The sequence below is a fragment of the Berghia stephanieae genome, chromosome 11 (genome assembly GCF_034508935.2).
Source record: "Berghia stephanieae isolate SIO BIC M18660-M18661 chromosome 11, UCSD_Bste_1.3, whole genome shotgun sequence".
Classification (NCBI taxonomy): Eukaryota; Metazoa; Mollusca; class Gastropoda; order Nudibranchia; family Aeolidiidae; genus Berghia; species Berghia stephanieae.
Genome location: NC_088370.1, coordinates 26,369,855 through 26,388,812, shown reverse-complemented (window position 1 = coordinate 26,388,812; position 18,958 = coordinate 26,369,855). Strand labels below are relative to the sequence as shown.

Sequence of the window (18,958 nt, the reverse complement as noted above, 5' to 3'; positions counted from 1 at the left end):
GCGTAGCGCTGTGGAACATTCCTATTTAGTTCACGGTCATTCGACTTCGATTCATGAATTCTTTCTTTCTTTTTTTTAATATTTGAATTTGACGAATTGACTGATTTCAGTTAATTGACTGAGAATTTACAGGTCTACACAGTTAAACGAGTTGCGAGGCATAGATAATAAATTATATGAACCCCGAGTTTTCCAGGTTCTATAAAAAAAGAGACTGACAAAGCAATCATGTTTTACTTTTTGGGTTTTGTTTTTTTTTGCCTCAAACTTTAGTGTGTTCCGTCCAAGGTAAAACTGTTCAAAGTATGAACGATTATTGGCTTATATGTCATCTCCTTATCTCAATTTAAAACCATATGCAGTGAATGTGTAATAAGCTGTTGGAATAAGGGGAAAAATAATGAAATAATCATCAACATCTTCAAGACCAAGAGTGAATGCACACTTTCGTTTCCCCCCCCCCCCAAGTACAATGTAGTTATGGACGTTTACTTATTTTCAGGTCAAATTAACCAAGTTGTTAGGGGTTTATCGATGTAATGGAAATACTCTCAAACTGACGCAAAATATTATTATCCATTTCAAAGTTAAATCAACCCCATAATTGTGTCCAGTTATCAGACCTGCAAATATATACACCTAGCTTTGACATAATACCAATTTCAGATAATGACTGGCAATAAGGTGAATATGTATAACATTGAGATATCAGAGAGACTTGAAAAAAAATGGTGTATCCTTTTGTTGTGAAATCAACATTAAAGATTTCGACTTTTTAAACTATCAGATGAAGTCTGAATTAGAAAATTTTACATTCACAAACAATTACGCACATGCATGCAGGCTTTCCTTGATCTAAATGGTCCCAAATTAAAATCATTCATCGAGTTACATATATCATTTAGAGTCAACAAAAAAAAAAAAAAGCCAATTCATATCAAACCTGATTTTTGTTCTCTCCAAATATTAAATTTCAAAAAAACAAAACAAAATCAAAATAATAATAATGATAATAATAATAATAATAATAATAATAATAATAATAATAATAATAATAATAATAATAATAATAATAATAATAATAATAACAATAATAATAATAAAAATAATAATAATAATAATAATAATAAAATAATAATAATAATAACAATAATAATAATAATAATAATAATAATAATAATAATAATAATAATAATAATAATAATAATAATAATATTAATAATAATAATAATAATAATAATAATAATAATAATAATAATAATAATAATAATAATAATAATAATAATAATATTTATAAAAGTTAGATACAGCAATCAGATTAGTACATCGAATTATTTACATTATTAACAAACCAACATGTCAATTCACATACTACCTGAATTTTTTTCAAAAAATGAAATAAAATAAATATTTAAAAAATACAAACTTGATCTTTTATATAGCGCAGTATCCACTAAACGTGCTCAAAGAGCTTTTACTAAGGGACCCTTGGCCAACAGTAACACTAAACAAATGGAACGATACATGACACCTGCTAGGAGATATTACAATTTTTTTCAGAAAGAGACAACGCTGTTACTGACCAGGTACATATTTTACACCTGAGTATGGTGAGATAATGTGAGAAAAGGGCCTTTTCCAAGGACTCAATTATGCGCCGAGTGAGGCTCGAACCCATGACCTTCCGATATGAAAGCGAGTGTCATACCACAAGACCACATAGCCGCACAAATGGCTAAAATTTAGATTAAAAAATTAAATAACCGTAGGTAAACTTTGCTACATTGTCAATATAATGATTAGACTTATCATGGATTTGAGTCATTAAGTTAGAAATATAAACGGATGGCAATCTAGCACTGTCATATTCTGACAAAACATATATTATACATTTGGGCCTGTAAACTCGTCCTTCAAATATAAATCAACCAAGTGGATAGTTTTGCAGAGCCATTCTACTTCAAAACAGGATTTTCTAAATCCCTTTGCTTACCAGAGTTATCAATGCAACTATACAGCAAGTGACTTTAATGGTTTCATTCCACACAGAAGACTGTTATGAGTAAGCTGTTGCCTCAACATTTGAACTCTGCAGTTTAATAAAACAGCTAAGTTTTCGAAAGAGACTTTCCTGGTAGGAGAAGTTGCTCCACCCCGCCATGCTCTTTAAGGTGGTACTTGTAGTCAAAAATCATTTTTGTAATCTAACTCCAATATTGCTTTGAGGTAACAGGAGGTCTAATTTGATGATCAATGCCAAAAAATATTCATAAATAGGGGCAATTTAGACTAAAATTAGACATAAAACTCAAAAAAATTTGAACTAATTGATATGCAAAAACAACCCCAAGTTTAATTTTAATCACCATGACGTGTCCTAAACAGATGGTAGCAAGCACATTTTAGATGGCTGTGTCCTCTCACCAATGCTATTCAACCTAAACACAGAATTCATATTCAGAGAAATAGAGATGATGCACAGAGTAGTTGTGAATGGAAGAAACATCAATAACTTGAGATATGCAGACGATACAGTACTATTGGCAACAAAGACCTGCAGAAACTAGTAGATGAGACCGACAGAATCAATATTAATTATGGACTGAAAATCAATATCCAGAAAAAAAACACATGAGCACTAAAGCCACTATAACAGAGGATAGAAAAGCAGTAGAAACAAATACAGGCTTATACATACCTCGGCCAGTACATCACAGAAGATGACAGATCTAATGCAGAGGTCAAAAGAAGGATCAGCATTGCCAAAACAAACTTTATGAAAATGGGAAAAATCCTCACTAACATCAAAATATCGAGAGAAACAAAAGTGAAAATATGGCTAAATGTTACATATGATCCACATAATTTTAAGCCTCTGAAACCTGGATCATAACGAAGGAGATAGAAAAAAAAATTGATGCCTTTGAAATGAAGGTGAACTGGAGAATTTTGAGAATACCGTGGACCAGAAAGAAATCAAACATCCTGATTCTTCTTAGTAAAGGACAAAGGTCTCGAAAACTGTCGGATGAAGTTAAAACAAGAAAACTGACCTATTATGGACCCGTTTGGAGAGGCAACACCATCCAAAAATCAGTAGCAGGCAAACCAAGGAAGTCTTGGATAGGATATGTGGAGGCAACACCTGGAAGAAAGATATACGACTGCTCAGTAATGGCCCTTGAGCGCGAATCATGACATTCCATGTTATTCAACCTTTCTACAGAGATGGAACTCTGGTAAGGTAAGGTATCATACGGTAAGCAGTCATTGCAGCTTTTACCAAAGAAATGATTCAAACAAGGTGAACATATAACTCACACCAATCTACATATGCATTTCCCTTCACTCGCTCCACAATTAGCGAAAATGTCTCTCCTTTTTTCAAACTGATGACACGACTGCAACACATAATATCACTGATTGAACTATCAGTTGTTCCCATGTAGTAGTTACCATCCTTGACATCGATTCTGCCATACAAGTCAATTTCACCTTCTCCCTTTTGACATAAAACAGCACATACAAGGTAGTCTCCATCAACTTGGGGATTTACAGTGCAAGAAGTCCCATCGAAGCTTGGAGATTCTTGATAAGTGTCAAGACACTTGTCCAGTTTTATTGTCTTATTTGTTTTGATCCAACGAGCTGGTTTGACCTCGACATTCACTACACTTTGGGCATATTGGGCTGTGATTTAAAAAAAAAAAGATAGAAAATCAAATTCATTTATTGATGAACAAGAAAATCTCTCTCTCTCTCTCTCTTTCTTTCCCCCTCCCTCTCTCAATCTCTCTCTCTTCCCCCCTCCCTCTCTCACTCACTCTCTCTCTTTCCCCCTCCCTCTGTCTGTCTCTCTCTCTAACACACAGACGCAGACACATACACATACACACACACACACACACACACACACCATAAACATGTCACCAAAAATGACATTTATATAAAGAACTTTATCCAAATCCTATTGTTTTGCTCATTGATTCGTTTTAAAAAAATGATTATTTAATGATGAAATTATTTTTACATTAGTCAGTCACATTTATCCGTAAAAAAAAATATTAATTCAGCAATTTTATTTTTAAAAAATATATATTCAAGACAATATTAACCATATACGTATTAGTGAAATGCCCTATCCATCAAACAGGACATTAAATGCAGACCTGCAGCTAACAAATGATATCGGTAAATTTTTTGGGAAAAAATAAGAAAGTCGAATAAATATATCTGTATAAACCCAACAAGCTTGATTATCACCGTCATTATATGAATTGTCACTTTAAAATACTTATGAATCGGTTATAAGTCTTATGCTTATTATTATAAAGGTAATACTTATGAGTCTGGTTAAGTTTGAATGACAGACTACAGAAATGACAACTATGAACGCACAACAATTAAATACACACACAGACAATTTAGATCAGCCCGGCGATCAAAGTAGAAATAATGGAGGAACAAATACAAGAAACACAATCACGGTTATTTACCTGAATTGTTGTAGTTTAATTAGCGTAAATAAAAAGTTTAAACTGGAACAACTAATAAAAACGTCCCTAACGTCCCAGTGTTCTAATTGCAACGGAAACACACTTAAACAAAGATAGTGAGAGCAAATCCAAATATAACTACAACTAACTCGACCCACCACCTTACCGGAAGGATCGTGCACTAGGCGAAGGTGTCATAATAGTGGTGGAAAGTAATATAACATCAGTCGAGAGAAATCCAGAAACTAATTGTGAAATTATCTGGAGGAGAAATCCTCTTTGGTGGTTTTTATAGACAACCATCCTGTGGAATAATTGTAATGGAACAACTATACGAATCAGTGTCAAAAATCTACAATAATGGGAAAACTCCTCCACATATAGTACTTGCTGGAGACTTCAACCTACCAGATTCCAACTGGCTAAACCTAAGCGTCAAACCAAATACACAATATGGCAAACAAATTTGTCTAAAAGTACTGGCCCTTCCTACCTTTCAGAACTAATTGAAAGATATTCAAAATTCAAAACCCAGCCCCTTACGTTTGGCCAGTGATTCCACCAACTAGTTGTCCCTATGCTAGAATGAGCTCCTTTTCTCATTTTGAACCCTCTGTTTGGAACGCCTTACCACAGAGCATTCATGAAAAAGAATCTTTGTCATTCTTTAAAGGTTTGCTTAAAACATATGTTTCGACTTTAGTAGATTTTTTTTTTTGTTTGTTTGTTGCTTTAGGTCTCTTCCAACACAATTGAGGTTATATGAGAGACCGCTGAAACAAAAAAACAAGCAATCTAACAAAAATAGTACAAATGTAAATCAAAATGATAGCCTAAAGATATCATAAGCTAAATTATAAATAACCAAGAAAAAACAGGCAGAAGATTTACAGAAAAAAATATATCCCCTGTCAAAAATACAATCACAAACCAAAGAAGCAGGATAGGCTAGTAAAGAGAAGAAGAAACGACATCACTATCGGATCGTACACCCATGCGAACATCATAGGTATATGATTCAAGGGTGATGCTCCCATCCAACCACCCGCACTTTAGTAGATGATATGAGAAGTAAGATAGGTGTCTGGTTTGTGCTATGTTGTGTGTGTGCTAGTGTGTGTGATTAAGTATGTTTCAGCCAAAGTAATTTATAATTTAAGCGCTTAGAGTCTGGTGTCTCTGAGTTAAAGCGCTATATAAGTTTGCAGCATTATTATTATTAATAACAAACAAAGAACAGCAAATTTATTATGACCAAATAAGCGGTCAGTTATTAAAACACATGAAAACAATACCCTACTCGGGAATCCGGCTAAACGAATCATATTGATAATATTGTGGCAAAAGCAAATCGTACCCTTGGCTTCCTGAGGATGAACCTGCACCAGTGTCCCCCAAAGGAGAAAAAAAACAAGTATACAATGCTTTAGTCAGACACGTCTTGGAATACGCATGCAGAGTGTGGGATTCTTATCAGTAGGGCCACATTAAGAAAATCCAACAAGTTCAAAGGGTAGCTTCGAGGTTTGTCACCAACCGCAAACCAGGATGAGTTACTGAGGCCCTGAAATTGTTGCAATGGAGAGTAAGCAGAAAGAAAAACGCCTCCAACTCCTCCACAGAACAGTACATTCCAACAAAACAGCAGTAACTCTACCACAATGTTTCAACACATATAAAATCAGTTTCTTCGCAAGAACCATCAAGGAATGGAAAACTCTCCCACCAGAAATACTAGATATTACCAACAAGAACAAATTTGATCAACTATTAAACATTTATCTTTCAACTCAATAACACAATAATGGAGAAAGTCACCACATAATTGTATAAAATAAATAATATGTTGTCCAGATGAGAGCGTGGAATGTCCTTATCCATTCCATCCACTCTCGCATATTCCAAGGAGCTCTATTCCATACATGTTCATCTCTCTTGCAACTGTGATTTAAATCAAATACTATTTTTCAAAATATACACACACAAGTTCAGACTAGAGACCGACCAGAAATATAATCTCAATTTATCAAATCAATATATAAAGTGTCGCTATTATTTTTAATTCAATGTTTTTACATTTTTATGCATTTACATATAAATTCAAACCAGGGGACATAGGGACAACATATTTTACTTTGTAAAATTTATATATACATTGTCGCCATAAATTCTCAACTTTATATTTATACATTTTTATGCATGCCACTTCTGTAAACGAATTTCCATTTTTTTTGGATGAATAAAGTATATTACTATTATTATTATTATTATTATTATTATTATTATTATTATTGAACTGAATTTCTTATCTAATAAATAGTGCAGACATTCCAGGTTTCAATCCTTGTTTTTCCATTCATCGAAAAAATATGTCAGAGATCTGGCTTCCTTGCTCTTTCACCACTCAAGCCAGTAAATACAATACAATGTTCTGTTGAAGTAGCTTTGTATTTTTTGGCAGGGGGTGAGTCTGCTAACTCTTCGCCCAACCCTCCTTTTTCCGGGCTTGGGACTGGCAAGTGCACTTTAGAAAAGCTCTAGGCTGAGTTATATAGAGCGATGCAAGCTAGTAAATAAGCTCTTGATTGATTCAATGTTACAGAAAAGTATTCTTACCAGAGAAAGCTCATGCCTGCATTCTAATGGCTAGTACTATTGTAAATCTTATTGTCTTAATCAAATTTAAATAATCGTTATCAATCCAAAATCCAATCCAGGTTAATATAAAGTGGTCACAGGTGCACTCTGGCAGAACTCCATTTTTATCACGATTTTTGAGCTGCATATTCCAATTCAATCAATTTTGTTAAAATAGAAATCTTAGTCCCACAGCATATCTATGTCAAAATTATTGTATAATACTGTTGTGGGAAAAAACTTAGCACGTCATGGTATTCCTTTAGACAGTCTCTTTTCTTTTCAATTCAAAGGGAAAAGTCTGCTTCTGAGATGCCTTGTCTACTTCTGAGATGCCTTGTATTTCTTTGGGTCAAGAAGTAAAATTAAACGAGATTAGTGTGTGAATTTTAACATTACGTGTTCTTGGGTTGTTTTTTTTTTTGGGGGGGGGGGGGGGGGGACGGACGGACGGGGGGGGGGGGGGGGGGGGGGGGGGAGGGAGGGGTTGTCTTTTTTTTTACTTATTACTTAAATATTTTCTGTGAATTTTAACATTACATGTTCTTGGGTTGTTTTTTTTTTTTGAGGGGGGGGGGGGTTGTCTTTTTCTTTTTTTTACTTATTACTTAAATATTTTCTATTTGTTAGATAAATGGATAATCATCCACATTTTTAAAAACTACATTCCACTTATCCATATTCCTCTCTGACATGGTTTGGTAAATTGTCTCTGATAATTTGGTATGACTTGATAGTATAGTCATGAGATTGAGAATGTGAAAGACAACACAGGAGAATTGGGTAAAGACTTTTTGACAAGTCAGGGATCATTTTCATTTATCAACATAATAAGGATCAGCTTTCAGGCCAAAATTGTATTTAATGCTTTATAAATGTATGGCTGTTACGTTGCTTGTGAGAGCAGTTGTTCTTCTTTGAATGGATATATCTAATTTTTTTTTAAAGACAAACAATTTCAACAAACAAACTGTGTGTAAAGTTTTTTTTAGCCAAATCAATTAAACAGTCTGTAGAAAATTGTAAAGCCTGTAACCTTACCACGTATGTCTTCCAGTGCTTTTATTCTACTTTCGATTTCTTCATTCTGAAAGATGTAGAGGAAACAATATATTGGGTGGGAAAAAAAAAAAAAAAAGAAAAACATTCTTCAAACATTTGCATCTTTCGAACCATTCAACTAATTTCCATAAAAATATATACAAATACATTAATCTATTTTGAAGCAGAATTTTAAAAATCATCACATTTAATTAAAAAACAAAATGTGAGTGAAGTTCTAGTAAAATATGCAAACGATTTCAAATATCAAACACAAAATGATGTAAATTCCACTCACATATTTGACTGTTCTAAATGGTCAGTCAATCCTTTTTTTTTTTTGGATGACCTTCCTAAATCTTTCCTTCCAAACAGAAATCGTTTTTCTAATCTCATTATCAATGATCTGCTTCCAAAATTCTTAATTAATTTCTTTGAGGCCCTTCTCAGTAATAGGTGTTGTCTGTTGCTTGTATAGTTTCTGTCTATAAATTCTTAATGCAATAATCCAAAATGTGTATATCAAACTTGTATTTTACAACCCCTGACTTTTATAAGATATTTCTTAAGCCCCATTTTTTCCCCTTATCATTGTTTGTACCTGTTTCATAATGTTACAAATGATATATATTACATAATAATTTTCAACGTTGAAATGAGCTTGAGTTTATACAAATTAGAGCATATTTTGTTCTGATTAGAATATTTTTACCACAGAATTTTGTGGGATACCGTTTCCATCCAATGCATCCAGTCTTGCAGCCATAGACTGAGAATACTGGGTAATTTCTTGTCTTGCTTCGTTTATTCCAGTCTCCAGAATGCTCACTCGGTCCTCATTATCCTGCGTACGATTTATCTGAAACAAAAGATAAAAAGATCGACTCATTGAAAATTCAGAGTAATGACATTTAAAGAAACAAATTAAAGAGGTTTATATAGAGTGATAGGGAAAAACATAAGAGAGAGAGAGAGGACAATCATGCATACTGCTTGTAGTCCCTGGACTAAGTACAGCAATGATGCATACTCTATCAAGTTAACAACAACTAAAGAAAAATATAATAAGAATGAAATTGACAGCATTCTGCTCAGCGAAGAGATTAGCGGGGGGTAGGAGACACAGAGTTAAAAATGAATAAGGCCATTTGCATAGAAAAAGACCAATTAACGACTGTGTCATTTGTGTGGTAGGTAAAATCTTGTCAGATAATTTCCTGAAGCAACCGAGATAGAAAAAACATGATGATTTTTTATTTATTTATTTATTTTTTTTTAAATTTTATTCTTTGCTTTGTCTGCAACTGTTTCATCATACACACATTTTCTTTACCTTTATCTGAGCATTACACTCTACATTTCTTCTTACTAACCTTTGAATCCAAATTGCGCAATTGCTCATTGAGGCTTTCCCGAAAACCAAAAACCTCCTTCAAATCATTTTCAAGTTTTTGAAATTTTGTGTCCATTTCTTTCAGCTTCATGAGAACTTGAGCATGTTCTCCAGTCATTTCATGGATTTTCGTCCTAAGCTCAACATTTTCACTTTTCAACCTCAGTATATCTCTGGTGTTTGCCTCTTCTCTTGTCTCCAAGTACTGGAGTCTTGCTTCCAAAGTCGTCGCCATATCTTTAAAGATAACATTTGGAAAATACAATGCACAACATAACAAAGAGGAAAAGGAAGCTTTTGTTATACAATACTCACTGGATTCTAGCACGGTCTTGGAAGAAGACAAAAGGTTTGCTAGACTCCAAGTGTGCCGAATTCAAAACCTATGAGAGCTTATTACTTAGATAAAATTCGGTCACCCAGCTCCAGCAAACTGTATTGCAGAGCATGCTTGAATTTTGGTGCTAAAATCCATTGAGCACTGTAGTGCAATATCCACTAAATGAGCTCATCTTAGACTTTGAAAAATAATTTAACAGTATTCATCGCCAGGCACTATGGAACATCATGAGACACTACACTCTGCCCCATAAGACATTAAACACTGTAAAAATACAATATACTGACTTCCAAGGCAAAAGTAATTTGAAAACAAGGACTCTCAAAAAACTTTCAAATGGAGACTGGTGCAAAACAGAGCTGTGTTTTATCTCCATTTCTCTTCCTATTGGCAGTCCATTGGGTAATGAAAGAATCAATGAATGGGACCAAAACAGGAATCAGATGGACTTTTTCAGAGATGTTGGAAGATCTGGAATTTGTAGATGACATTGTTCTTCTGTCACAAAAAATTCAGGACATGGAAACAAAAACACAAAATATCACCTGCAATGCCCAGAATATAGGCTTAAAGATAAACATAGCAAAAACAATGAGAACAAGTGCAAAACAAAATGAACCCATCAAACTATTGGGAGATGAGATAGAAAACGTGGACGAATTTTTCTATCTTGGAACTAAAATGTCTGAAGATGGGACTCTGTAAAGGGAATAAATGAAAGGTTAAAAAAAAGCCCATAAAACCTTTGGCACTTTAAACAAACTTTGGAATGCAAATAAAATTTCAACAAAAACAATGATTCACATATTCTAGAGTAATGTCTTAACAGTTCTTTTATATCTTGGAAATCAACAAAACCGTTTGTTGCAAAATAGATATTTTCCAAAACAAATATCTACAAAAAATCTTCCACATTTTTTGGCCCAACGAAATATCAACTAAAGATTTTCTACAAAAAGTTGATATGACCCTCATTTCTGAAAAAATCAATCAAGAAGATGGAGATGGATTGGTCATGTTTGTCGGATGAAGAATTGAGCAATCCCGAAAACAGCACAGGGTAATGGCAATAGGGGAAGACCACTGGAAACTTGGAGAAGATCACTGGAAAGAGAGATGACATCCTTCGGTTAGACCTGGGGCGAGGTCCAGAAGATGGCAGAAGACAGAGGCCACTAAAGCTCTTTATTGTCGACCATATGTATATTATGAAACACCAAAGAGGAGTAAGTAAGGAAGTAAGTAAAGAGCTCAAAATGCCCCCCCCCCCCCCCCCCCCCCCAGGTATTCATTCCCACTAAAGTATGTTGAAAAGAATCTTCTCCATGGACTGAGACTTGTACCGTTCACAGCAAGATTGACAACAGGGTAAGAAGTCAAGTGTCAAACTACCAGACATTGAAGCTACACAAAATCTTGTCAAAATGCCACGTTTGCAATAAATTGGCAGTTTATCGGTTGGGTGATTTCACAAATTGGATTAATTTTGAAATTATTTAATCTGACATGGCGGTTTTTTGCAAAAAAAAAAAAAATCCCAAATTTTGCAAGCTAAAAACAGCAAAATTTGCAAAAAATCTGCAAAAATTTGCGGTTAATTTTCTTAAAAACCCATAATTAGTTTGTGAAAATACAAGAAAATGAGATAGTAAAAAAAGAAACTACTCTTGATCAATTATCTTTCACGTTCTACACGAGCTATCAAATTAAAAGAAATTTTTTTTTTTTTGATTCCTTTAAAAAAAATTATCGTCTTCCTTTTTTCTTTGCAAAATATCGAAAATTTGCAATAAAAATTACAGAGTTGCAAAAAATTACAGATTTTGCAGCTGCAATGCAAATCAGTGAAATTTTGCGATTTTTTGCGCTGCGATGCAAAAAACTGCCATGCCAGTTTAATTACCAGGAAGTTGTCCAAGACTTGATATACAAAAAAAAAAAAAAATTATCTAACTTCTTAAACTTATATCATGGTAATCTTGAAAGTTGCCAAAGATATCCCAACACTTTGCAAGAGCGCTTTGGACATTAAGCTATCAAAATAATGAGTATATATAAGATGACAATAATATTTAGTAAGCCTGATACATTCCGTCGAGAAAACATGTATCATCAGTAAGAATGAGAATAAAGAGAGGCCTTTACATCAAAGTCAAAAAATGGAAAAGGAGCAGATGGAGGCTGAACAAAGTATCGAGGGGCATTATCATTATTGAGTTCGGGCCTTAGCATTGTTGAGTGTTGACAAGACAGTCGAATGTAACCTGGCTCTTTTGTGTTGCTGTGCACGGTAGCTCCGGTAACTGGTTTGATGCTACAATACAAGCAATGGATGGACCTCGATCTGTATGTGTGTGTGTCTGTGTGTGTATGTTATTTTAAAAAATCAAACAATACAATTAAACCCATTAAAGGCGAGATTCAAGGCTACCGTGTATGGTACTGTGTACATAGATTCTGAGGCTAGGTGCCTGGTTAGTAACGAAAATGATACCAAAATATCTGCGATATTCCTCCTTATAATGAAGTTAACAGCGAACAGCAATTTCAAATCACAACTTTCTTACGGGGGAGTTGGGTCATCATCACTTCCTGGAAATACTCAAGTCAACTATTCCCACTGCTTCTACTCACTTTACTGCCTAAGGTTACCGGGTACGTAGACACTCTGTATCATTTATTTGATTATTTGACTTCAAAAGGGTTATGATATTATGTTCCTTGAAGTTAAAACGACTCTTTCTCCTCCGACTCCCCTGGGTCATCATCACTTCCTGGAAATACTCAAGTCAACTATTCCCACTGCTGGTACAACTATACCACTACAAATACTACTGGATCAGTCTGTAGTTTTGCAGACTAGTGTTTCTCATACTCATTCATCATATTGTTGAAGTTGTGTTGAAAAATGATGTGGCAATTCGGACTCGAGTCCGAATAGTCTCCTGAGGCTGTTCCGACTCAAACTGAGAGTGCGGCAGTGGGCAGAGGAAGGAACTGAGAAAAAAATAGAAGAAGAGTTCAGAAATTCTCCCCCCATCCCAAACCCCCAACTAGAACAAGAATACTGGGGATGTAGGAGTAGGAGCTTTCGGAAGGCCTCCCCATGCCTGTCTAACACTAACACTGTCAGAAAAAGCAATGGCAATTGAAAAATAAATGTCCTGATTTTGTTTGGACATCATGTTGTGCAAAATATTTTCCTTTAGAGTTAGAGCAGTTACTTTGAGTTTGAGTTTGAGTGACAGTGTCAGTGACAGAAACTTCAATAAGTAATAACGATATTAATAGCGTTGACCGGCGACTTAGCAAATTGTTTTTGAAATTAGAATAATCACACCACTTAAAATGAAACTCATTTTAAATAGTAATATTTATTGGAGGCTGCAGCTCATTGAACGTCCATAGTGCCTAAAAGTAAAAGTAAAAGACTAAGACTAAGGTAGAAATTATAGAAAGTAGGCCTACGGTGTGAATCGTGGAACTACGCACCAATTCTAATATCAATAGGCTAATCAATAATAAAAATATAAATTGCATTGAAGCTTGTATGCAATCATTCTGATTATTTAAGGAAGAATAAAACAGAATACACAAACCTTTACTGCATGGATTAACTCAAACAAAATAGCAGGTGAATATGGACTATGGACGAACACATGATTAACAATGATTTTCTCGTTTCTTAGAAGTAGAAGGAATATTAAGATTAAGAGTCAAGAACCAGATCGAAAAAAATATAAAAAGCCAAATTTGCTCTGTTGGCAATAAGAAAGAAAAAAAAAGCCAAAAGCCAGATGATGTCTTGCAGTCTTGCACCCCCACCGCTCAATTTTTATTGCATTTTAACCCTACAATGTATACCAACCCTCCCCACCCACCACCAGGTTGAATAAAATGATTACGGAATGTGTCTACTTATATTGCAAAAAATATATATTAGTGTGCTAAAATCATTCAGAGATATGACTTACGGACCTCAGTGACTCATTTGGTATTTGAAATATTATTACTATTTTTGAGAAATCGGCCAGATTTTTAAAAATTTAAAAGCCAATCGATGGCAATAAAGCCACACAAAAAATGGGGGGGGGGGGAGCCAATGAAAAGTTTGAAGCCAGTCGCCTTGAACCCCCCCCCCCCCCCCCCCCAGATTTTTCAAATTTGGGTTCTAAAAAGCCAAGTTAACAACCCTCTCGGAAGTCGGAAATCGATCAGTTCAAAGTTCAAAGGTGGCTGGATGGGGAATGGGGATTGCGGTATTCACGCCGCCCCTGTTTATGAGTTGCTCCCCTTAATTATTATTTTTTCATCAATTAGGCCTTAAATTCTTTAATTATGCCCTTTACACTCATTTAAAAAATACATTATATATATATATATTATTATTATATGACATAGCTTAATTATTTGTCAACAATCTTTTCAAATAATTATAAAAAATATCTTGAATGCGATATTTGACCAGTTTTGTTAAGTTTTAACTTTTATTCAATATATATAACAAAAACTCGTTAATTCGTTACTCATTTACACCTGAGTCGAGTGCTGCTCGAAAGAGCGGTTAATCGATTTAGAAGTGTTTTTTTGCCAAGTTCTTGATCATAGTCCAGGACTTAGAATCTCAAAATGAATATCAAGGTAGTAGGTAGTCTGACGTTGAAGAAAGACTGAAGATGGCTAACTCGCCTTGGAACGAAATTGACGTCACTTGTCTCTGTTACAGCCAGCCATTTTGATGAGTAGTTCTCACTAGTGCGGGACGGTCCGTGGCAAGCTTAAGGACCACGGTCCTACGGTCCCTGGGAAATGAAAACCGCAAGGACCGGTCCTTTTCGACATTGAACATTCCTGAGAGACTGTTGGAAGTTCGAACCGTTTTGACCTTTGGGACCGTGGAATCGTTCATTCTTGAACCGTTAAAGACTTGGGACCGCGAAAAGCGTGGTCTACAGGAGTATAAAACACACGGAGTAGTCACACTCATTTCAAATTGTAACCTAATTAGAGAAGAGGGGTGATGCCTTCTTTATTTGCTCACAGTACTTCATTGTTACTTCGATAATTTAGCGTGAATAAAATTTGAAATTTATCCCCATTAACGGAGATAATGGAATCACCCAAGGCGTTGATCGAGTTGTTCGTGGCGTTTATACACACACGCAACTCCTACCCCCCCCCCCCCCCCCCCCCCCTCCCCCACACACACACATGAGAGGGCAGCGAGCATTGAAGAGTAAGAGAGAGACGTGAAGTTATAATAAGAGGGGGTGGATGCGGTAATAAGTAATAAGTGGGGTCGATGGTGACTTTTCGCCAGATCTAACAAACCTAGCTACCCATTCACTGCTGAGTAGACAGGGATTCAGAAAAAACTCGACTGCACCCGGGATCGATCTCTGGCCCTTTGCGTATAAAGAGAGTGCTCTATCAACTGAGTTATCGGGGTCCCCAAATATTCTATTGGACCTTTTAAAAATACAGACGTTATAACTGTTTTTTTTTTTTGGAAGGAAGAAACTAATGAAACTCATATTATTTGATTAGTTAAAACACCAAACGAAATTTTAATATTATTGTATTATTTTAAATGACAACAATGCGATAGAAAGGAGTGGCGACAAGAGATGGACAAAAGAAAACAAAAAAATCAGACTTGCTACTTGCTAGGTTCGAGACACACACACACACACACACACACACACACACACACACAAACACATCTTTAGTAGTCACATACATTTCAAACAATAACCCATTAGAGAAGAGGGGTCATGCCTTCATCATAGATCATTGTCATTGCGATCATTATGGTGTAGTAAATTTTGAAATTTACCCCGTATAATGGAATCGTCCAAGGCGTGAGTCTCCTGTTCCCCCCCATCCCACACACGAAAGGGCGGTTTGCGGAGTGGAGGGAGGTAGTCGTCTGCCTCTATGGTCGTCTGTGTCGTTTAGTGTATGGCAGCAGCTTCTTATGGTTCACACTATTATGTTATGACAATCGACCCAATCAGCAAAGTCCGGTCCGCATTCGTGCACCGTCGCGAACCCGCCTGGTAGCATCGTCACAACACACCTTTCGACTAGATGCTCTGCCATTTCGGGTTCTTGTCCACAGCGTGGACATATTGGACTGGAAGTTAGACCCCACTGATGTAACGCACCGGCCGTTAGGCAGCTCCTCGACCGAAGCCGATTCGCAGCTACCCAGTGTCTCCTCTTACTGGTATCAAAGCCTGGCAACTTCTCACCAAGCTTAGAGCAGTGTAGGTCCCCGCCCCACGAGGGATTGAATTCGTCCAAACCGACTTCCATCTCGTATGTGCAGCTCTGTCCGTAGTCAGGGATTCTGCGTACAAGGGTTGCCGGGACTTATTTCGGCTCGAAACGGGGGCACCGTTCATTATGCGCATGAGAGGGGTATCCCCATTCCCTCTCTCTTTGATCTTACTCAGCCAGTTTCCCGTAATGGTCTCCCTCCGGACATCGGGGGGCTGGATCGCTGCCATTATCGGGCCCCATTCTCTAGGGGTTGTTGCTAGCGTTCCCGACACTATGTGCATCGACTTGCGAAGTTTTACATCCACCTTCTCAACGTTTCTGCTTCTACCCCACACTGGAGCGCAATACTCCGCGGTGGAATAGCATAGTGCCAGGGCGGATGTTCTCAGGAGCGCTTGGCTAGCGCCCCAAGTCGATCCCGCCAGCTTCCTAAGAAGACTGTTGCGTTTCTCTATCTTCCGGGCAACCCCTTCGAGATGAACCCGATAGGTAAGGCTGCGATCCAACGTCACCCCTAAATATTTTGGACGCGGCTCATATGGGAGTGGCTGGTCCCCGACTAGGACATTCAGTTTACGGGTGTGCCAACCACTGCATAAGTGAAATGCAGTGGCCACGGTTTTTGAAGTGTTCATCTTCAGGTACCACTTGTCAAAGTAGGATTTGAATCTGGTGACGTCCTCGCTGAGTACGCTCTCGAGACGGGTCCACACTTTACTCTGAGTAACGAGTGCCCAGTCGTCTGCGTATCCCAGCCTCAGGGAGGAAGTGTTCGGCATATCGCTAATGTAAACGTTAAACAACATTGGCGCAAGTACCGACCCCTGAGGGACCCCATTCTTCAATTTCCTTACTTTGCTCGTGACGTCTCCCAGCGCGACGTGGAATTGCCTTTCCCCTAAGATCGAAGAGAACAACTTCAAGGTCTTTTTGCACCTTATGATTTTTGCAAGTTTGAGCATTAACCCATCGCACCAGACCGTATCGTACGCCGCTGATAGGTCTATAAACACAGCACCTGTTTGCTGTGTATGGCAAAGGGGGGTGGGTGCGATTAATTAAGTGGGATGGGTGGTGATTGGTGGAAGATAGGCAAAGAACCGAGGCAACGAATCGCTGGGGAAGTTGTATGGCGCGAGACCGTTGAAAGGTGATAAGAAGTGAGGACCGCCGCCGGTCTTCCTCTTTGGGACTGGTCTCCGGTTCACAGCTAAAAGACCGTGGGACCGGTCCCAAGGACCGGTCCTCAGCGCGGCACTAGTTCTCACTAAATTGTACTAATCAGACGAAACATTTAAGGTTAAGCATCATTTTGTGAATTGGTACGTTATCTGATGGCTACGTTTTTTCCGGCTGGTGGAACGTTTTCATTTATAGCCAAAGACTTTTCTTTTGACGTCATTTTAGGCTAAGTTAACGATGGCAACAGTTGGACACAACAAGGGGGACATTATTCGTTAATTAAGGTATAGCTACCAGTGCTGGGATTACCCGCCCAAATCATTACCCGGGTAATACCCGGGTAGTGGTCGGATTACCCGGTTACCCGCGGGTACCCGTGGCGGGAGTGACTTTTTGACCAAAAAAAATGTTTTGTGAAGGGGGGGGGGGGGGGGGGGGGGGGGGGGGGGGGGGGGGGGGGGGGGGGGGGGGCTTTATTATTCTTTAAATTTTTTTATGTTTTTATTCTTTAATTTTTTTTTAGTCATTTATTATTTATTATTTATCACAACAAATGAAACGAAAGTAAGAAACAAGGATAATTAATTACAATGAAACCAAAATAAATAAATTTTAAAAAATAACTGAGATTCCTTTAAAAGATAAGAACTAGTATAGTCTTAATCTGTTGATTCCAAAATTGAATCAAATGTGTGTTAACAAATAAAACAAAAAAATCAATGTAATTGAAAAATAAAAGAGGAAAATCTTTTGAAAAAAGGTCATGTGAATGTAAATATGTAAGATCAAAATTGTATTACATCCAATTATCACTCAGTTCGGTTTCCATTTGTTGAAGCGGGTACCCGCTACCCGTCCCTTTTACTCGAGTACCCGGTTTGACTTTATAGAACAGTAAAGTTTGCTGCCCCAAACGTAAACAAAGGTCGAGAAGCACATGGCAAACCACATGTTCCTGTCTTGACAGCTCACGTTCCAATGTAAATAATAGAATAAAAATAACCTTTAAAATTTGGCTGTTAGGTGGCAAAAGAAACACATATTCATAAATACTCGATCATGCATCAAATAATGTCTAGATATGGATATTTTATGGAACAAAAGGTAAAATTTATCAAAAGTTACGTCTATCTATTTTTAGACCAGAGCAAATTATTGCGCTGGTATGAACAAAACGAGAATTATTCGGAGCCTGATTTTCAGAATAATTTAGTCTTATATTATTATTTCTGCAACTGTTAGATTTTATGTAAACATATTTTCAATACTGAAAGTGTATTGCCTACAACTCAAACTACAAAATTGGGAGACCTATATTGTGCGTAAATTATTCCGGTCCCTAACGGAAATCACTAGCAACTTGTTATTGTTTACGTTTGGGGCAGCAAACTTTACTGTTCTATTACCCGCGAGTACCCGCGGGTACCCGGGTACCCGCCCAGCACTAATAGCTACTGCTACTACTACATACCTACAATATGTGTCGCTTCACAATGTGTTATCCTCCTCCTCCCCCAGTAGGCCAAATTGAACCATATTTCCATTTTATACTGTACCAACCACCTGATAGGGTTGTTTTTTGTT

At 36.8% G+C, this 18,958-nt stretch overlaps 2 protein-coding genes across 4 annotated transcripts; one reads left to right on the top strand and one right to left on the bottom strand.

Moving 5' to 3' along the window:
• Window positions 1-1,305: 1,305 nt before the first annotated feature.
• Window positions 1,306-13,749, bottom strand: LOC144956585 (uncharacterized). Of its 3 annotated transcripts, XR_013641975.1 has the most exons (6): window positions 13,507-13,749; window positions 9,548-9,804; window positions 8,887-9,033; window positions 8,175-8,220; window positions 5,854-6,060; window positions 3,613-3,690 (listed from the first exon to the last, which is right to left on the bottom strand). XR_013641975.1 is itself a non-coding variant. In XM_078887179.1 (5 exons), exons 2-5 carry the CDS (start codon window positions 9,800-9,802, stop codon window positions 3,296-3,298), a joined length of 843 nt encoding a protein of 280 aa, XP_078743305.1. In that variant the 5' UTR covers window positions 9,803-9,804; window positions 13,507-13,749; the 3' UTR covers window positions 1,306-3,295. The 3 variants fall into 3 exon arrangements, 2 of the variants coding, with proteins under 2 accessions (XP_078743305.1, XP_078743306.1); XM_078887179.1 differs by lacking the exon at window positions 5,854-6,060 and having other exon boundaries at window positions 1,306-3,690; XM_078887180.1 differs by lacking the exons at window positions 3,613-3,690; window positions 5,854-6,060 and adding an exon at window positions 6,355-7,478.
• Window positions 10,244-10,612, top strand: LOC144956373 (uncharacterized). Its single transcript, XM_078886871.1, has one exon. It carries the CDS (start codon window positions 10,244-10,246, stop codon window positions 10,610-10,612), a length of 369 nt encoding a protein of 122 aa, XP_078742997.1.
• Window positions 13,750-18,958: the final 5,209 nt, after the last annotated feature.